The sequence below is a fragment of the Dermochelys coriacea genome, chromosome 4 (assembly GCF_009764565.3).
Source record: "Dermochelys coriacea isolate rDerCor1 chromosome 4, rDerCor1.pri.v4, whole genome shotgun sequence".
Taxonomy (NCBI): domain Eukaryota; kingdom Metazoa; phylum Chordata; order Testudines; family Dermochelyidae; genus Dermochelys; species Dermochelys coriacea.
The window spans coordinates 102,366,694-102,382,543 of record NC_050071.1 but is presented as its reverse complement, the minus strand read 5'-3'; the positions used below and the strand labels follow the sequence as shown (position 1 = coordinate 102,382,543).

Below are 15,850 nucleotides of genomic sequence, written 5' to 3'. Positions count from 1 at the left end.
CATCTCAGTTCAGGCTGAACTAGAAGAGTGAGTGGGGAAAAGGGAACTTCTGAAAAGGCAGTGTCTCATAAACCCTCTTTTAAGAATTCGGTGACCGAGGGCTCCATCCACAGATGCATAGCTGATAGTGTGTACCATAAAAGACTGCAGGGAATATCAAAAGATAGCTTTGCAAAGTTTATCCACATATTCTTCTCCAGTCCAGCCCAGGAAGGGACTAGGGCTCTAGTAAAGTGCCCACACCAAGACACACTAACCAGAGAACTTCTATGGCCTTGTAAGTCTCCTGGACCTCTAGAGATGCCTCTTTGAACTCAAAATGATTTTAAAAGGGGAATCCATTACCCTGAAGATTTTTGATCTAAGTACACTGGATAGCCCTTCTGAGGATCAAGGTAGATAACAGACCAATTATTATACTAAAAGTATATTGTGATTCTTCAGAAAAGACTGGAAAATATGTTGGTTTGCACTTTTCATCCGAACTACTCTCTGATAGTTTATGGGATTACACATAAAAGAGTAAAGCATAATGCAAGTTTCTCAAATCTAAGTGATTTACCATTACGCTATTTATTGCTTTACCACATAATATAAAGTTTTGATTTATACCCAGCACATTATGGGTTCATATAATTTTAGTGAAATGTCACCGTTTCCCTCCTATATATTCTATTTTTCCATGGGTTCATAAAAGCACAATTATTTGCTCTTAGAAGCACAATTATTTGCTCTTAGAACAAACATATATTCTCATAGTTGAAGTGATTTTTAAAATTTCAAAGTTATTGTTGTCTTAACAATAAAGTTTCACCAAAAAGTGGAGGAAAATGAGTAACTTCCATATTAGAACAGCTAATATCAAGAATTTGCAGTGAAAAAAAATCCAAAAATAAAATATGGGTTCAATGCTGAAACAGGCCAACCTCAAAACTTTAGGACTGGACCTTAGATTAATGCAGCATTACTGAACTGAATCAATTGTGCTGCAGTTGATGGACCAATATTTTTGTGACTGCTTTCCTTAAAATCGCCAAAGAATATTAATTACACATCAACTCATTTCAACTCAAGTCAAATTAGGTATATGAGTGTAATATTTTACCCAATTAAAAATAAAAAAGTCAGACATGGGGAAATTGAAAATTGAACTCATTAATTTCCTGCTGAGGACAAATAAGATAAAATATCCAATGGAAAATATATATATATATATGCAGTACATATACAATAAGCTTACTCCTGAAGTATGAAGTCCTTTTATTTTTAAATATTAAAACATTTATAAATATCAAACTAGCAAGACATTTTTTCCAAAATCTACTGTGGGAAGCTAGTCGGTAATTGGAATTGATCAATCTGATTAAAATTAAATGAAGTAGTATTCCTTTTTTTTTTTTTTTGGTTCTACATTTATCTGCTACTAATTTCATGGAGCTCCCCGCCTTGTCATTTAATGAATAGGGACACAGGAAAGATTTGGAGAACCGAGGATAAGCTACAGAACTGTGACTCCTTCAAAGCATAACCATTCTACCTGTCTCCTACTTCCTTTCACTTCTCAACTCTTTCTCCCGATCTGCTTTTACAAAGGGGAGTGGGAATCAAAAACTTGCTTATCTGAATTTTCAAAAAGACAAGAAAAGCTGCCAATGTTAACCCTGCTTCAGTGCATACAATATGTGGTATTTTTTAATCACAATTAGATTCCTTAAGAGCATTAATACTAACTGTTTCATGTAGTAAATGGAAGTGTAGCTTTTGCATTTTGCAACTTTTCAAATTTACCACCTGACACAAAATGGCCAATGTCGATATGGTGGGTCCTGCACTTTTCTTGGCAGGGGGCTAGAATGCCACCCCTTGCCTCTGGAGCATCAAGAGCCCCGCTAGGGACCTGGAAAGGTTGTAGAGGAGGGAAGCAGGGACGGGGTCTGGGTTTGCTCCTCACTCTGAGCACCAGCCCCTCTCAACTCCTGCGGGTTTCTTACCCTCTTCCCCCTTGTGTAGGGTTACCCTCGGTCCTTGATGCTGGGGGAGGAAAAGAGGTAGGGGGTGTATTAGATTCCTGACAGGGGCTTAATTGGCTACAGGTGCTCCAATTAAGCTGTAGTAACCTTCCCTAGTCTACAGGGAACGACGCCTTAATTAGCCTCGGGCTTATATATCTCCCCTTGACCACTCTCCCACTGCTCCCTCGCCTAGCTGTACCACACACCTTAATATTTATTAATGAGGGTAGGTAAACAATTTTAATGCACTTGACATTGTTTTGAAAATATACCATTCAGTATTTATGCCAACATAGTTCATGGTACTTTACACAACAGAGTGATTTAATAAACTAATAGTCTACAATGCCAAGTTGCTGTCAGCAAAAGCCAAATGATAAAGTCTTCTGTTTTGATTTAGAGACAAATAGTGGAATCACCCTGATATCTCTGGATACCAAACAGAATGAGTTAAACAAAGCAACAACTCTCCTGCATGTTACAGTTAGGTACTATACAAAAGATTATTATCATGACCTCTTTTAGGGCTTGGGGTAGAACAGATCACCATGTTAGACAGACAAGCTAGACCAAAACTGAAGGTTTTATATATCACAAAGATCACCTTAAAGAGATTCGGAAAAAGAAAAGGAGTACTTGTGGCACCTTAGACAAATTATTATTATTAACAAATTTATTTGAGCATAGTCTCTAAGGTGCCACAAGTACTCCTTTTCATTTTGCGAATACAGACTAACACGGCTGCTACTCTGAAACCTTAAAGAGATTATCTTGCAAGTGGAGATGCTGAGCCAGAATTAGAGTTATATGACTGGTATTCAGAATCCCAGTAACAGCATTTTGTAGCAATTGGCAGGGAGAGGTTTTAAAAAAAAAAAAGTTACAATGATAGAGAACTGGAAAGAAATTCTTCAATTTCAGGAAGACTTGACAGATGCAGTCTGTAAACACAGTCAAGGGGCAGGCAATATATTTTGCACAGCAGGGTCTTGTCATTTCAAATGCTAAGCTGACCTAGAATTTAGTCATGAATTCCTGGCCCCACTGAAGTCAGTGGCAAATCCACCGCCTCCCCCCCACACACACATCCTACAAAACTCCATTCAGGCTGCATTGTACATACAGGAACTTTGTAGAGCCTCAAGCCTTCACAATCAGAAGGGCAAGCAGTTAATACAGAAACAGCACAAGGCCTATTAGGGTTAATTTTTAAGTAAATCTCCATGCACTAGAATCTATAAATCTATAGATGACAGAACTGTACAACTAAAACACTTGAATAGCTAGCACCAAAGAGTCATACAGAACTGTGATGTGTTAACATCTTCTGGTTTTGTGGCAAAGACGTACCCTATTAACCATTTATTTTTTCTCCCTCTAAATTCCAGTAGAGTTCCTCCTGCATGTATGAGAAGACATATTTCTGATGTTCTATACCTTGGTATGGACCTAAGAATGAAAATGAATAATATAATGAATACTCAACAATAGAGTTTGTGCTAATGTAACACCTTTTGTTCCAACATTAGCATTTAGCAGCAAGAACTCCAGTGAAGCCATTCAGGTTTCATACAATTTATTTCTGTAAGTTTTTTTCCATTAATGGTTGGTTGCTAGTGCCAACTATAAACACATGTAATTTCTTTTTAAGATCATCCTGAAATAATATTTGAAAGCCTGGTGTATTGGACATTATTAATAGATGCCAATAGTGAAAATAGACTAAGCAAGTAGGCGGGCCATATACTACAATATTTGTCCCTTTACTCCATTAATTTTAAGAGAAAGAAGGGAAATCCAAACTTCTGATTGGAAAACAATGGAAAGATGACACATTAGCCAGAAAAGCAATTTATCAGAATTAGAGTTAAAAATGTATACCACAGATGTAACCTACCTAACAGGCACCTGGCATTGGCCACTGTCGGAAGACAGGATACTGGGCTAGATGGACCTTTGGTCTGACCCAGTAAGGCCATTCTTATGTTCTTAACAGGGTAAGTTAGTGTCCTTACTAAGAGCCATAACATCCCTTTCCATATGAAGACATGCAGAAGAGAATAAAACACAGCTAAAATTGTGACCTCTCCTTGGTACTATGTTTTTTTTCCCCTTACAGAAGCATAGCGACACCAATAATGTGGGAAAATATTGGGTAGTCTGACTCTCATGCCTCTGTGGTCTGTGCTATTCTCTGCACCAGCAGTATGGCTGGCTACCACTGGTTTCTCCCTCTCTTCATGTGTGCGCTCACATGAATTTAATGCTGCTTCAAGTGGCATTAAAAACTTTGCATATGATTCTGCCAGTTATACTAACTGAACAGGAAAAGATGTGCCAGAGTAGCTTTCAAACCACTCCCCTTTCCTGACTTTTTCCTCAGGGTGTATTTTTATCTCAATCATGAATTCACCACCATGGTGCAACTATTTCCATCTCACCATTTGGAAGCACCTCTCATGGCTGTTTAGGTCAAATTAAATACAATAGAACCTATTTTTCCACAATCTCATCAGTATTGAGCAACAGCCACTGAAGAACAATCTTTATTTAAAATATCCTGAGCTCTGCTTAAAGTTGTAATGCTCTAATTACGCAATGGCATTAAATAATGGATAATCCTGTGATTCTTAAAAGGGTTGATTATAAGCTAAAATATCAAAAGTCAAAAAGGCATTATCATGACTATAGTTAATTAGCTAATCATTGCATTCTTTAGGTTAAAATTAAAAAAAAAAAATTTATAGCCACTTTTACTTTACACTCTCCAGAATTACAAAGTACAACTAGTTATGCAAGATAAAGGATAAAACACACAAGTTATGAATGCTAGAGATAGCACTACATTATGAGCAAAATATTAAGAGAGACATTTATATAAGTAATAGTAGTAGCACAGCAGCATTTCATGAGGCAATCGTTCAGTTTGAGCTGATAAAGTTCAAGAACGTTGCCGTAGCAGTTTACTAGCAAGAGCCCTAGATTATTGCTGAGAAAGCACAGTATGATACTCCCTTTATTGTTAGTATGCTGTATATCTTAACTATCCCCTCCACAAGCACTGAGAGTGCTTTATTTATTTAGCATGAAGTTTGGATATTGGAAGAAACATCCACTGTAAAAAATAAGACATAAGAATTATATACGGCAAGTTATCAACTGGAACAGCATCTTATCATATAAAATACATGGCACTAAAGAGATAGTGCTTACAATCAAAGGATTATGTATAGAAGTTCAAAAGATAAAAACACCACATCCCTTAAATCATTCAGTGATTAATGTTCATAGCAGTTTAAATAAATAAAATTCCAAAGATCTTCCTCAAAGTAGACCAACTCTTAGCTGATGGAAACTCAAATGGCCTAGTCTTTAAGGCATTTCAAGAAAAGGATCATGTTTTTTCCCTGTTGCTTTCCAATCAGTTCAACAACAGCACCACCAATCTTAAAAAAAATGGTTACTAGATAATTAATGGGCGTATGAAGAGCTTGGTATAAGTTCAAAAGCTTGTCTCTATCACCAACAGAAGTTGGTCCAATAAAAGATAATACCTCACCAACTGTATCTCTAATGGGTGTGTCAGAACTGAGTAAAAAAGCAAAATTCTAGTCATGCAATCGGGTTACCAACACTACAATCACAGGAGACTGACATTACAAACACAGATTTAAGCCATCCTAAAGCATCAAGCACAACACCAATTTGTACATGAATGGTTTTAAAATAGAAATGGAAATTTCAGTAAGTTATGGGCTGAGGAAATTGATTCTGTATGTTCTATTTTTCACTTTTGCTCCACTGAGGAAGTTTAAGAAATCCACACTACATACGCAGTCTAAGAAATTGATGGTTTCATAGTAGCAGTATATCACTGCCAGAATCTCCAGCTAAACCAATCACTTTTTAACTAGAAATAGACCTGAGAGATGAAGTTCTGATCTCAGCCTGAAGTTCACAAAGTTCATGATGTTATGTTAGGATATGGCATTTTGGCTCAGACTGTTCTCTACTTTTAAAAACAAGGAAAAATCCTGTAAAGTGCCACTGGACTTTTCTCTATCAAGTTTAATAGAGATCAATAAATCAGTTAGATCTACTCTCATTTCAAGATAATAAGATGTCTAAATAGCTTCTTTTAGCACTGCAATTATAATAAACCCCTGTAAGTCACTGTGGGTGTAGTTCTAGTATGGATGTGAATTCCAATATGACTAGGATACGAGGACATCCCTAAGCATATTTGCCTGGTAATTACTGGGTAAAATACTGTCTCTTTCAAGAGAGAGATTTTTAGAACACTAGAGCACTCTACTGGTTTCAAAGCTGTATTATTTATTTTCCTCTTCAATTAAATGCTGCAAGAAAAGTAATAAGAATCACTTGGGTTTGAACTTCAAATTAAATCAGAATGGAAGGATTACCTGTAAAGGAAGAAGTACAAAAAAAGAAAAGTAGGATGTTTAAAAAGGGAAGCCGTCCTTCTTGATTTCCAAATAGCAAAGAAAAAGTAGAATAGATGGACAATCTTTCAAAGCAACTACAAAAGACTTCCTTCACATAAAATTCTTAATAACTAAAATGACTGAAATAGGCCATATGCCCAACCTGTTTTTGCACTGCATATTTCCCAAGCTTTTTCTTAATTCTGTACTCATGAATACTAGCGTGCATGTGACAAATTCAAGACATTTGCTTCTGTGTTAAATTGTGTCATTTTGTTTTGTAAATCCCATTTTGTTTCAGGGGCTCTACTTTGTATTGCAGCTTCCTTTGTGGATTAGAGCATCCATTTTGCAGCAGGAGCTTGATGCCTAGTGGAAGAAAGACTATGGCTGAGAAGCTATGATGCAACCATAGTGTTCAATGACACTCTCCTACTGGAGCAACAGGTTTGCTATCAGTAAGGCCAATAACATGTAACGACTCTACACAGAAGCCAACTGGGGGAGGGAGTAAGTGCCCAGAACCACTTGGCTGAAGCACATGGGCAAAAGGGGGACAGAGACTGTTTTTAAAAGAGAGAAGCTTCCATTCACCACCATATGCAAGCAGAGCAGGCTAAGGAGCAAAAAGGCAGGAATGGCTGCCTAGTGACTATGGACACTGATGAAATCCAGGACTCACAGGAGGGGTGAAATCAGAGTCAGGGGGAGAGTATACAGGACTCTTTGTTGTTTTTCAACAATCTGTATTTTTTAGTGCTGTTTAAGAATAGAGTGACTGGGATTGAGCATGATACAAGATCTCTATCATGCATTCCTACAACTACAATACCCACCTGCTGAAGTGAAGAAACAGATTGACAGAGCTAGAAGAGTACCCAGAAGTCACCTACTACAGGACAGGCCCAACAAAGAAAACAACAGAACGCCACTAGCCATCACCTTCAGCCCCCAACTAAAACCTCTCCAACGCATCATCAAGGATCTACAACCTATCCTGAAGGACGACCCATCACTCTCTCAGATCTTGGGAGACAGGCCAGTCCTTGCTTACAGACAGCCCCCCAATCTGAAGCAAATACCCACCAGCAACCACACACCACACAACAGAACCACTAACCCAGGAACCTATCCTTGCAACAAAGCCCGTTGCCAACTCTGTCCACATATCTATTCAGGGGACACCATCATAGGGCCTAATCACATCAGCCACACTATCAGAGGCTCCTTCACCTGCGCATCTACCAATGTGATATATGCCATCATGTGCCAGCAATGCCCCTCTGCCATGTACATTGGCCAAACTGGACAGTCTCTACGTAAAAGAATAAATGGACACAAATCAGACGTCAAGAATTATAACATTCAAAAACCAGTTGGAGAACACTTCAATCTCTCTGGTCACTCGATTACAGACCTGAGAGTGGCTATCCTTCAACAAAAAAGCTTCAAAAACAGACTCCAACGAGAGATTGCTGAATTGGAATTAATTTGCAAACTGGATACAATTAATTTAGGCTTGAATAGAGACTGGGAATGGATGAGTCATTACACAAAGTAAAACTATTTCCCTATGTTATTTCTCCCCCCCACCCCATCCCACCCCCCACTGTTCCTCAGATATTCTTGTTAACTGCTGGAAATAGCCTACCTTGCTTGTCACCATGAAAGGTTTTCCTCTTCTGCCCCCCCCCCCCCGCTGCTGGTGATGGCTTATCTTAAGTGATCACTCTTCTTACAGTGTGTATGATAAACCCATTGTTTCATATTCTCTGTGTGTGTGTATATAAATCTCTCCTCTGTTTTTTCCACCAAATGCATCCGATGAAGTGAGCTGTAGCTCACGAAAGCTTATGCTCTAATAAATTTGTTAGTCTCTAAGGTGCCACAAGTACTCCTTTTCTTTTTGCGGTTGAGCAATTCCCTTGCTAGGCCAGTATTCTTTGCTTATCTGCCCCAATGGCCCTGAAAGCTTTAATTGCAAAGCTCAGAGCACCCAAAGTGATACGGAACTCAGAGTCTATATAAGCAACTAGGGGCTAAGGAGGGTTGTTGTACTGGTTCCAAGATCTAAGGTGGATAGGCTGTGGGGGGGTTCACCGCCCAAATGCAGGGTCTGCACCTGGGAGTATGCCTGCAAGACCCAGAGCTAGGAACAGTGACAAATCACTACCCAGATTCAGGGGCTTAGAAGCATATGGAATCCAGCATTTAGATCCACTCAGCAGATTGGTGTCCTATCAGAGGAGAATTGAGTCAGCTTGTGCCACCAAGGAATTCAAGATGAAGATAGCCATGTTCCATCCACACCATTTAAACTTCTTCTAGTTGTTTATTTTCCTTATTCTTATATATGATGCACTATATTCCTTCACTCTCTCCATTCCTTAAAACAATTTCCTTCCCTGTGATGCCAGAGAGGAAACTGTCTTGCCATTGAAAAATATAAGAAAAAGAAACAGCACAACTTGTTTTCACACTATTTCAAATGACTTCTGGCTGATAGGAAAAAAACAAGAGAAGAAAGAAGGAAAGAAAGATTAAATAAGTAAGTGAAGGAAGGACGGCCAGCATGCCTTTGGCCCGTGCCGCTTTCCACAGCCCCCATTGGCCTGAAATGGCGAACCATGGCCAGTGGGAGCCACAATCGGCCGAACCTGAGGATGCAGCAGGTAAACAAACTGATCCGGCGTGCCGGGGGCTTTCCCTGAACAAGCGGCGGACCAGCTTTGAGAACCACTGAGCTAGAGCATGAATAAAAAATAATGGCTAGAAAAATGTTTTCTGGAAATACATTCTTGATATTCTAAATAAATTTAACAGAGTGTTTGGGGGCTTTGTATAGTCTCCTATCCTTAATCGAAAACTACTGAAGAACAAGTTGTAGAAGGGGGATCAAACCAGGACTTCAGTGCTGCTGGCATAATCAACAGCAGATGCAAACAGGTTACAACATTTAGGACCAGATTTTCAAAACAGCTCAGCAATCAAGAGCTTCCGCTGTTCTTAGTGTGAGCCACTGAATCCTGAACACTTTCAAAAATCTGACCCAAATTGTGGGGGCTGCACAATTGTCAAAGTCTAGCCTCAAATTTGTACACTTTGCCTTTGTAAATGTATCAGCAGATTTGTGCTTGAAAGTTAGATACTTTTTAAAAAGTTGGCTGTGTTTCTTTAGTAAAAACAACTCGGTTCCAAATAAAAGGCAGAGCTACAGTCACAAGCATTTTGAAAACTGCTTAACCGTTTATCCTGGAGGTATACGTGATGATAGCTCTAAACTTCCATTTGTTCCTCATTTCAATGCAGTGATAGCTTTTCTTCACTTTTCACTTAAAAGCTTGAGGGAAGAGGCTAGTAGAACACAAGTGCCACTCACTCGGAAAGACATGCCCCCAACACTATCTGGATAACAAAACAGGATGTTAGGTTGGTGACAATACAGAAGGTATAGTGGGCAGAGTGCTACAAAAGTGTATGTATTTGACTGCAAACTGGAGTATGAAAAAATATAGTTTCTCAACAGCTGGTGTTACAGCTTTAGCTAAAGACATTGCTTGGACTATTACCTTTGTAGACTCATGAGAGGCCCCAAGTCCTGCAACTTGTTTAATTCAGGCAAATCCCATACCCACATGGAACCACCCTGAAGATCATGGATATAAAAAAAGTTGCAGGATTGGGACCTAAAATATCTTTTCTGCTGGGTGAAATGAAGACAATCAAGATGAAATACATTTCCATTTCTACTTGGTAGACTTTTTGTATTTAAAAAACAAACATATCAAGTTACAGGCACCTAACTAGCTACTGTCGTCACGACTGAATCATGATCGAAGCCCTAAATGCCCCACAGGCCAGCTAACAAGACTCTTTCCTCTTCAGTGCACCCTTTAGGACAAACCTTCCCTCTAGTGAAAATAAATACCAAATTAAAAATAAGATGTGGCTGAGATAATGAGTGGTAGCTACAACATGGTTTAGCACTGGGATTAGCCTAAGTAAGGAAATGGTAAAAACAAATGAATTGGGCCACAATCTGTGCCCAAATCAATTAGTTTGATAGCCAACCACACAAAATGCACCTGGTGAGTCTCAGACCTCCTTACATACACATACCCTCAAGCACTGCACATGCCTCTAGAGGGGGAAATTCCTTCTCAACCCTCAGTGGGCAGCCATATCCTGAGAAAGAATAGTGGGACCTAATCCCAAACACGTGATAGGTCCCAGCACAAATCTAGGTAGCTTCACAGAGGAGAAGGCAAATTGAAGGCAATGAGGGTACATTACAGACTGTAATTATTGACTGTCCCGATTCCTATTTGAAACATGGAAGCTTGAGTGGAAAAACAGATTTTAACCAGTAAGAGAGCAGGTATTGGATCGCTCTCAAGTCTTTGCATACAAGACTTGCTCTGACACCATGTCTGGGTTATCATGCATTCCCAAAGTGAAAGAGGGGGGTTGAGGGATCGAAAGATTACAGAAGAGTCAGACTGTGACAGTACAAAAGGCACCACCCTGAGAGTAGGAGCTGCAGGGAGAAAGGGAAAAAAGCCAAAACAACAACAACAAAAACCTTTTTGTCTGTGTTTCCCGCTTCCCCTTGGGACTTTCCTAACAATTCCAGCTAGCAAGAGCTCTGTGACACGCGGGAACTCCATTTTTCCTTACTAATATTATTCTAGGAAATATTTGAGGATAAATCACTGCATTTTATGATCAGAATTGAAGTGTCAAGTTAGTACTTTGTTATTTTATATTGTTTATTTAAAATTTTGTAGTGCACCATAAGCAACATTGATGAATTCAAACTTCTTAAAATACAGACATTTCTTTAAAATTTAGCGGAGATATCATTTAAATACTACAGATAATCAAAAGTACATACTATTCATACCGTACTGTTTTAAAGTCTGAACTACAAAGCCATTGTATACAATGCAACCTCAGTCTTTATGCATGCATCCGATGAAGTGAGCTGTAGCTCATGAAAGCTTATGCTCAAATAAATTGTTAGTCTCTAAGGTGTCACAAGTACTCCTTTTCTTTTTGCGAATACAGATTAACACGGCTGCTACTCTGAAACCTGTCAGTCTTTATGATTACTCTACCTGTGTATCTTGTAAGCAATATATTAAATTAACCCCATCTCTCCCACTGACCTATAAAGATATCTGGAGTTTATCACTAGTTTGTTTTTCCCTGTTGTACAATGGAGGTGGTAACACACATTTTGCTTTTAAAAGCCCTTTTAGAACGACAACAGTGAAGTGTGATAACAAAGAGCTAAAATGTGACCATCTAATAAGTGGCATAATTTTCTAACTCACTAGTTTAATCATTTTTACAAGCATTATTTCACAAAAATGTATGACAAAATTTACCTGTTCATTTTTGCAGAGCCACACATTGTTCCCCATAAGTAAAGTAAAGATTTTGGCTTTGTATCCTTTTAGTTCAAGGTATCCACTTTTCTCAGGAGTGACAGCAGCTCGAGTTTGAGAGGTATTGGACTGTGATTTCAAGGCACTGAGCATTGTATTAATCCAGTCAATCCTTTCATCTAAGGAAAAGGAAAAGGAAATTAGACAAATGCAGAAGGTTCCTGGAACATTGCAGCTTCCCCACTGTCCTCACATACATGCTCATGAAGATGCTTCAGTTCTTTTGACTAAGCTACTGTGTTGCATAGAAAATGTCATGCCAGATCAGACCAGCAGTCCATCTAACCTGATATTCTGTCTTTGGCAATGGTCTATATTAGAGGATTGAGAGATAAGTGCTAGAATCACTATTCCAGACAATTCTAGGACAGAGGGGAAGTTTTTTCTTACCCTATTAGATAGAGATTCGCATGAAGGGGGTTTTTTTTGGGGGGGGGGGGGTAGGGGAGAGCTATCCTAATTTAACTGTAGATATTTCCATGAGGGAAGGGAATGAAAAAGAATAAGCATGAATATATATCAGATAGACTTAAGACAAAATCTACACTTCAGTAACTCCCATTGTCAACATGCAACTTTTCCAAGAATACAGTACTTTATCACCTAAATTTTCAAATGTGACTACACAGTGGTGTTGTAGCTGTGTTGGTCCCAGGATATTAGCAAGACAAGGCAGGTGAGGTAATCTCTTTTACTACAGTGTTTCTCAACAGCCAGTCCGTGGACTGGTACCAGTCCCTGAGATCTCCCTGACACAAGGAGGCAGCAAGCCAGTCCCTGGTATCAAAAAGCTTGAAAAACTCTTCTTAACTGGAAAAGCCTGAAGAAGAGCTCTGCCTAAGATTGACAGCATGTCTTGCTCATCAACACAGGTTGGTCCAATAAAAGATTATCTCACCCACATCGTCTTTCAAACATGAATAGTGATTTGTGGGTGCCCAGCTTGAAACAACTTAAAAGGGCCTGATTTCCTGGAAGTGCTGAAAGAAAAGGAGTACTTGTGGCACCTTAGAGACTAACAAATTTATTAGAGCATAAGCTTTCGTGAGCTACAGCTCACTTCATCGGATGCATTTGGTGGAAAAAACAGAGGAGAGATTTATATACACACACACACACACACACAGAGAACATGAAACAATGGGTTTATCATATACACTGTAAGGAGAGTGATCACTTACGATAAGCCATCACCAACAGCAGGGGGGGAAGGAGGAAAACCTTTCATGGTGACAAGCAGGTAGGCTAATTCCAGCAGTTAACAAGAATATCAGAGGAACAGTGGGGGGTGGGGTGGGAGGGAGAAATACCATGGGGAAATAGTTTTACTTTGTGTAATGACTCATCCATTCCCAGTCTCTATTCAAGCCTAAGTTAATTGTATCCAGTTTGCAAATTAATTCCAATTCAGCAGTCTCTCGTTGGAGTCTGTTTTTGAAGCTTTTTTGTTGAAGTATAGCCACTCTTAGGTCTGTGATCGAGTGACCAGAGAGATTGAAGTGTTCTCCAACTGGTTTTTGAATGTTATAATTCTTGACGTCTGATTTGTGTCCATTCATTCTTTTACGTAGAGACTGTCCAGTTTGGCCAATGTACATGGCAGAGGGGCATTGCTGGCACATGATGGCATATATCACATTGGTAGATGCGCAGGTGAACGAGCCTCTGATAGTGTGGCTGATGTGATTAGGCCCTATGATGGTATCCCCTGAATAGATATGTGGACAGAGTTGGCAACGGGCTTTGTTGCAAGGATAGGTTCCTGGGTTAGTGGTTCTGTTGTGTGGTGTGTGGTTGCTGGTGAGTATTTGCTTCAGATTGGGGGGCTGTCTGTAAGCAAGGACTGGTCTGTCTCCCAAGATCTGAGAGAGCGATGGCTCGTCCTTCAGGATAGGTTGTAGATCCTTGATGATGCGTTGGAGGGGTTTTAGTTGGGGGCTGAAGGTGATGGCTAGTGGCGTTCTGTTGTTTTCTTTGTTGGGCCTGTCCTGTAGTAGGTGACTTCTGGGTACTCTTCTGGCTCTGTCAATCTGTTTCTTCACTTCAGCAGGTGGGTACTGTAGTTGTAGGAATGCATGATAGAGATCTTGTAGGTGTTTGTCTCTGTCTGAGGGGTTGGAGCAAATGCGGTGATATCGTAGCGCTTGGCTGTAGACAATGGATCGAGTGGTATGATCTGGATGAAAGCTAGAGGCATGTAGGTAGGAATAGCGGTCAGTAGGTTTCCGATATAGGGTGGTGTTTATGTGACCATCGCTTATTAGCACCGTAGTGTCCAGGAAGTGGATCTCTTGTGTGGACTGGTCCAGGCTGAGGTTGATGGTGGGATGGAAATTGTTGAAATCATGGTGGAATTCCTCAAGAGCTTCTTTTCCATGGGTCCAGATGATGAAGATGTCATCAATGTAGCGCAAGTAGAGTAGGGGCATTAGGGAACGAGAGCTGAGGAAGCGTTGTTCTAAGTCAGCCATAAAAATGTTGGCATACTGTGGGGCCATGCGGGTACCCATCGCAGTGCCGCTGATTTGAAGGTATACATTGTCACCAAATGTGAAATAGTTATGGGTCAGGACAAAGTCACAAAGTTCTGCCACCAGGTTAGCCGTGACAGTATCGGGGATACTGTTCCTGACGGCTCGTAGTCCATCTTTGTGTGGAATGTTGGTGTAGAGGGCTTCTACATCCATAGTGGCTAGGATGGTGTTTTTAGGAAGATCACCAATGGACTGTAGTTTCCTCAGGAAATCGGTGGTGTCTCGAAGATAGCTGGGAGTGCTGGTAACGAAGGGCCTGAGGAGGGAGTCTACATAGCCAGACAATCCTGCTGTCAGGGTGCCAATGCCTGAGATGATGGGGCGTCCAGGATTTCCAGGTTTATGGATCTTGGGTAGCAGATAGAATACCCCAGGTCCTGGCTCCAGGGGTGTGTCTGTGCGGATTTGTTCTTGTGCTTTTTCAGGGAGTTTCTTGAGCAAATGCTGTAGTTTCTTTTGGTAACTCTCAGTGGGATCAGAGGGTAATGGCTTGTAGAAAGTGGTGTTGGAGAGCTGCCTAGTAGCCTCTTGTTCATACTCTGACCTATTCATGATGACGACAGCACCTCCTTTGTCAGCCTTTTTGATTATGATGTCAGAGTTGTTTCTGAGGCTGTGGATGGCACTGTGTTCTGCATGGCTGAGGTTATGGGGTAAGCGATGCTGCTTTTCCACAATTTCAGCTCGTGCACGTCGGCGGAAGCAGTCTATGTAGAAATCCAGGCTGTTGTTTCGACCTTCAGGAGGAGTCCACCTAGAATCCTTCTTTTTGTAGTGTTGGCAGGAAGGTCTCTGTGGGTTAATATGTTGGTCAGAGGTGTGTTGGAAATATTCCTTGAGTCTGAGACGTCGAAGATAGGATTCTAGGTCACCACAGAACTGTATCATGTTCGTGGGGGTGGAGGGGCAAAAGGAGAGGCCCCGAGATAGGACAGATTCTTCCGCTGGGCTAAGAGTATAGTTGGATAGATTAACAATATTGCTGGGTGGGTTACGGGAACCATTGTTGTGGCCCCTTGTGGCATATAGTAGTTTAGATAGCTTAGTGTCCTTTTTCTTTTGTAGAGAATCAAAGTGTGTTTTGTAAATGGCTTGTCTAGTTTTTGTAAAGTCCAGCCACGAGGAAGTTTGTGTGGAAGGTTGGTTCTTACCTAATGCCCCTACTCTACTTGCGCTACATTGATGACATCTTCATCATCTGGACCCATGGAAAAGAAGCTCTTGAGGAATTCCACCATGATTTCAACAATTTCCATCCCACCATCAACCTCAGCCTGGACCAGTCCACACAAGAGATCCACTTCCTGGACACTACGGTGCTAATAAGCGATGGTCACATAAACACCACCCTATATCGGAAACCTACTGACCGCTATTCCTACCTACATGCCTCTAGCTTTCATCCAGAT

General features: G+C 40.4%; 1 protein-coding gene across 7 annotated transcripts in view; it reads right to left on the bottom strand.

The window, feature by feature from the left end:
- The window catches only part of ARAP2 (ArfGAP with RhoGAP domain, ankyrin repeat and PH domain 2), a 194,189-nt gene that overhangs the window by 124,170 nt on the left and 54,169 nt on the right, over positions 1-15,850 (bottom strand). For all 7 annotated transcript variants that reach the window (XR_006281136.1, XR_006281135.1, XM_038400790.2 and 4 more), the window contains exon 9: positions 11,848-12,026. Coding sequence is in view for 5 of the 7 variants with exons in the window: in XM_038400790.2 (XP_038256718.1) it covers positions 11,848-12,026 (179 nt within the window). In the remaining 2 variants the exon portion in view is untranslated. The remainder of the gene's footprint in view (positions 1-11,847; positions 12,027-15,850) is intronic.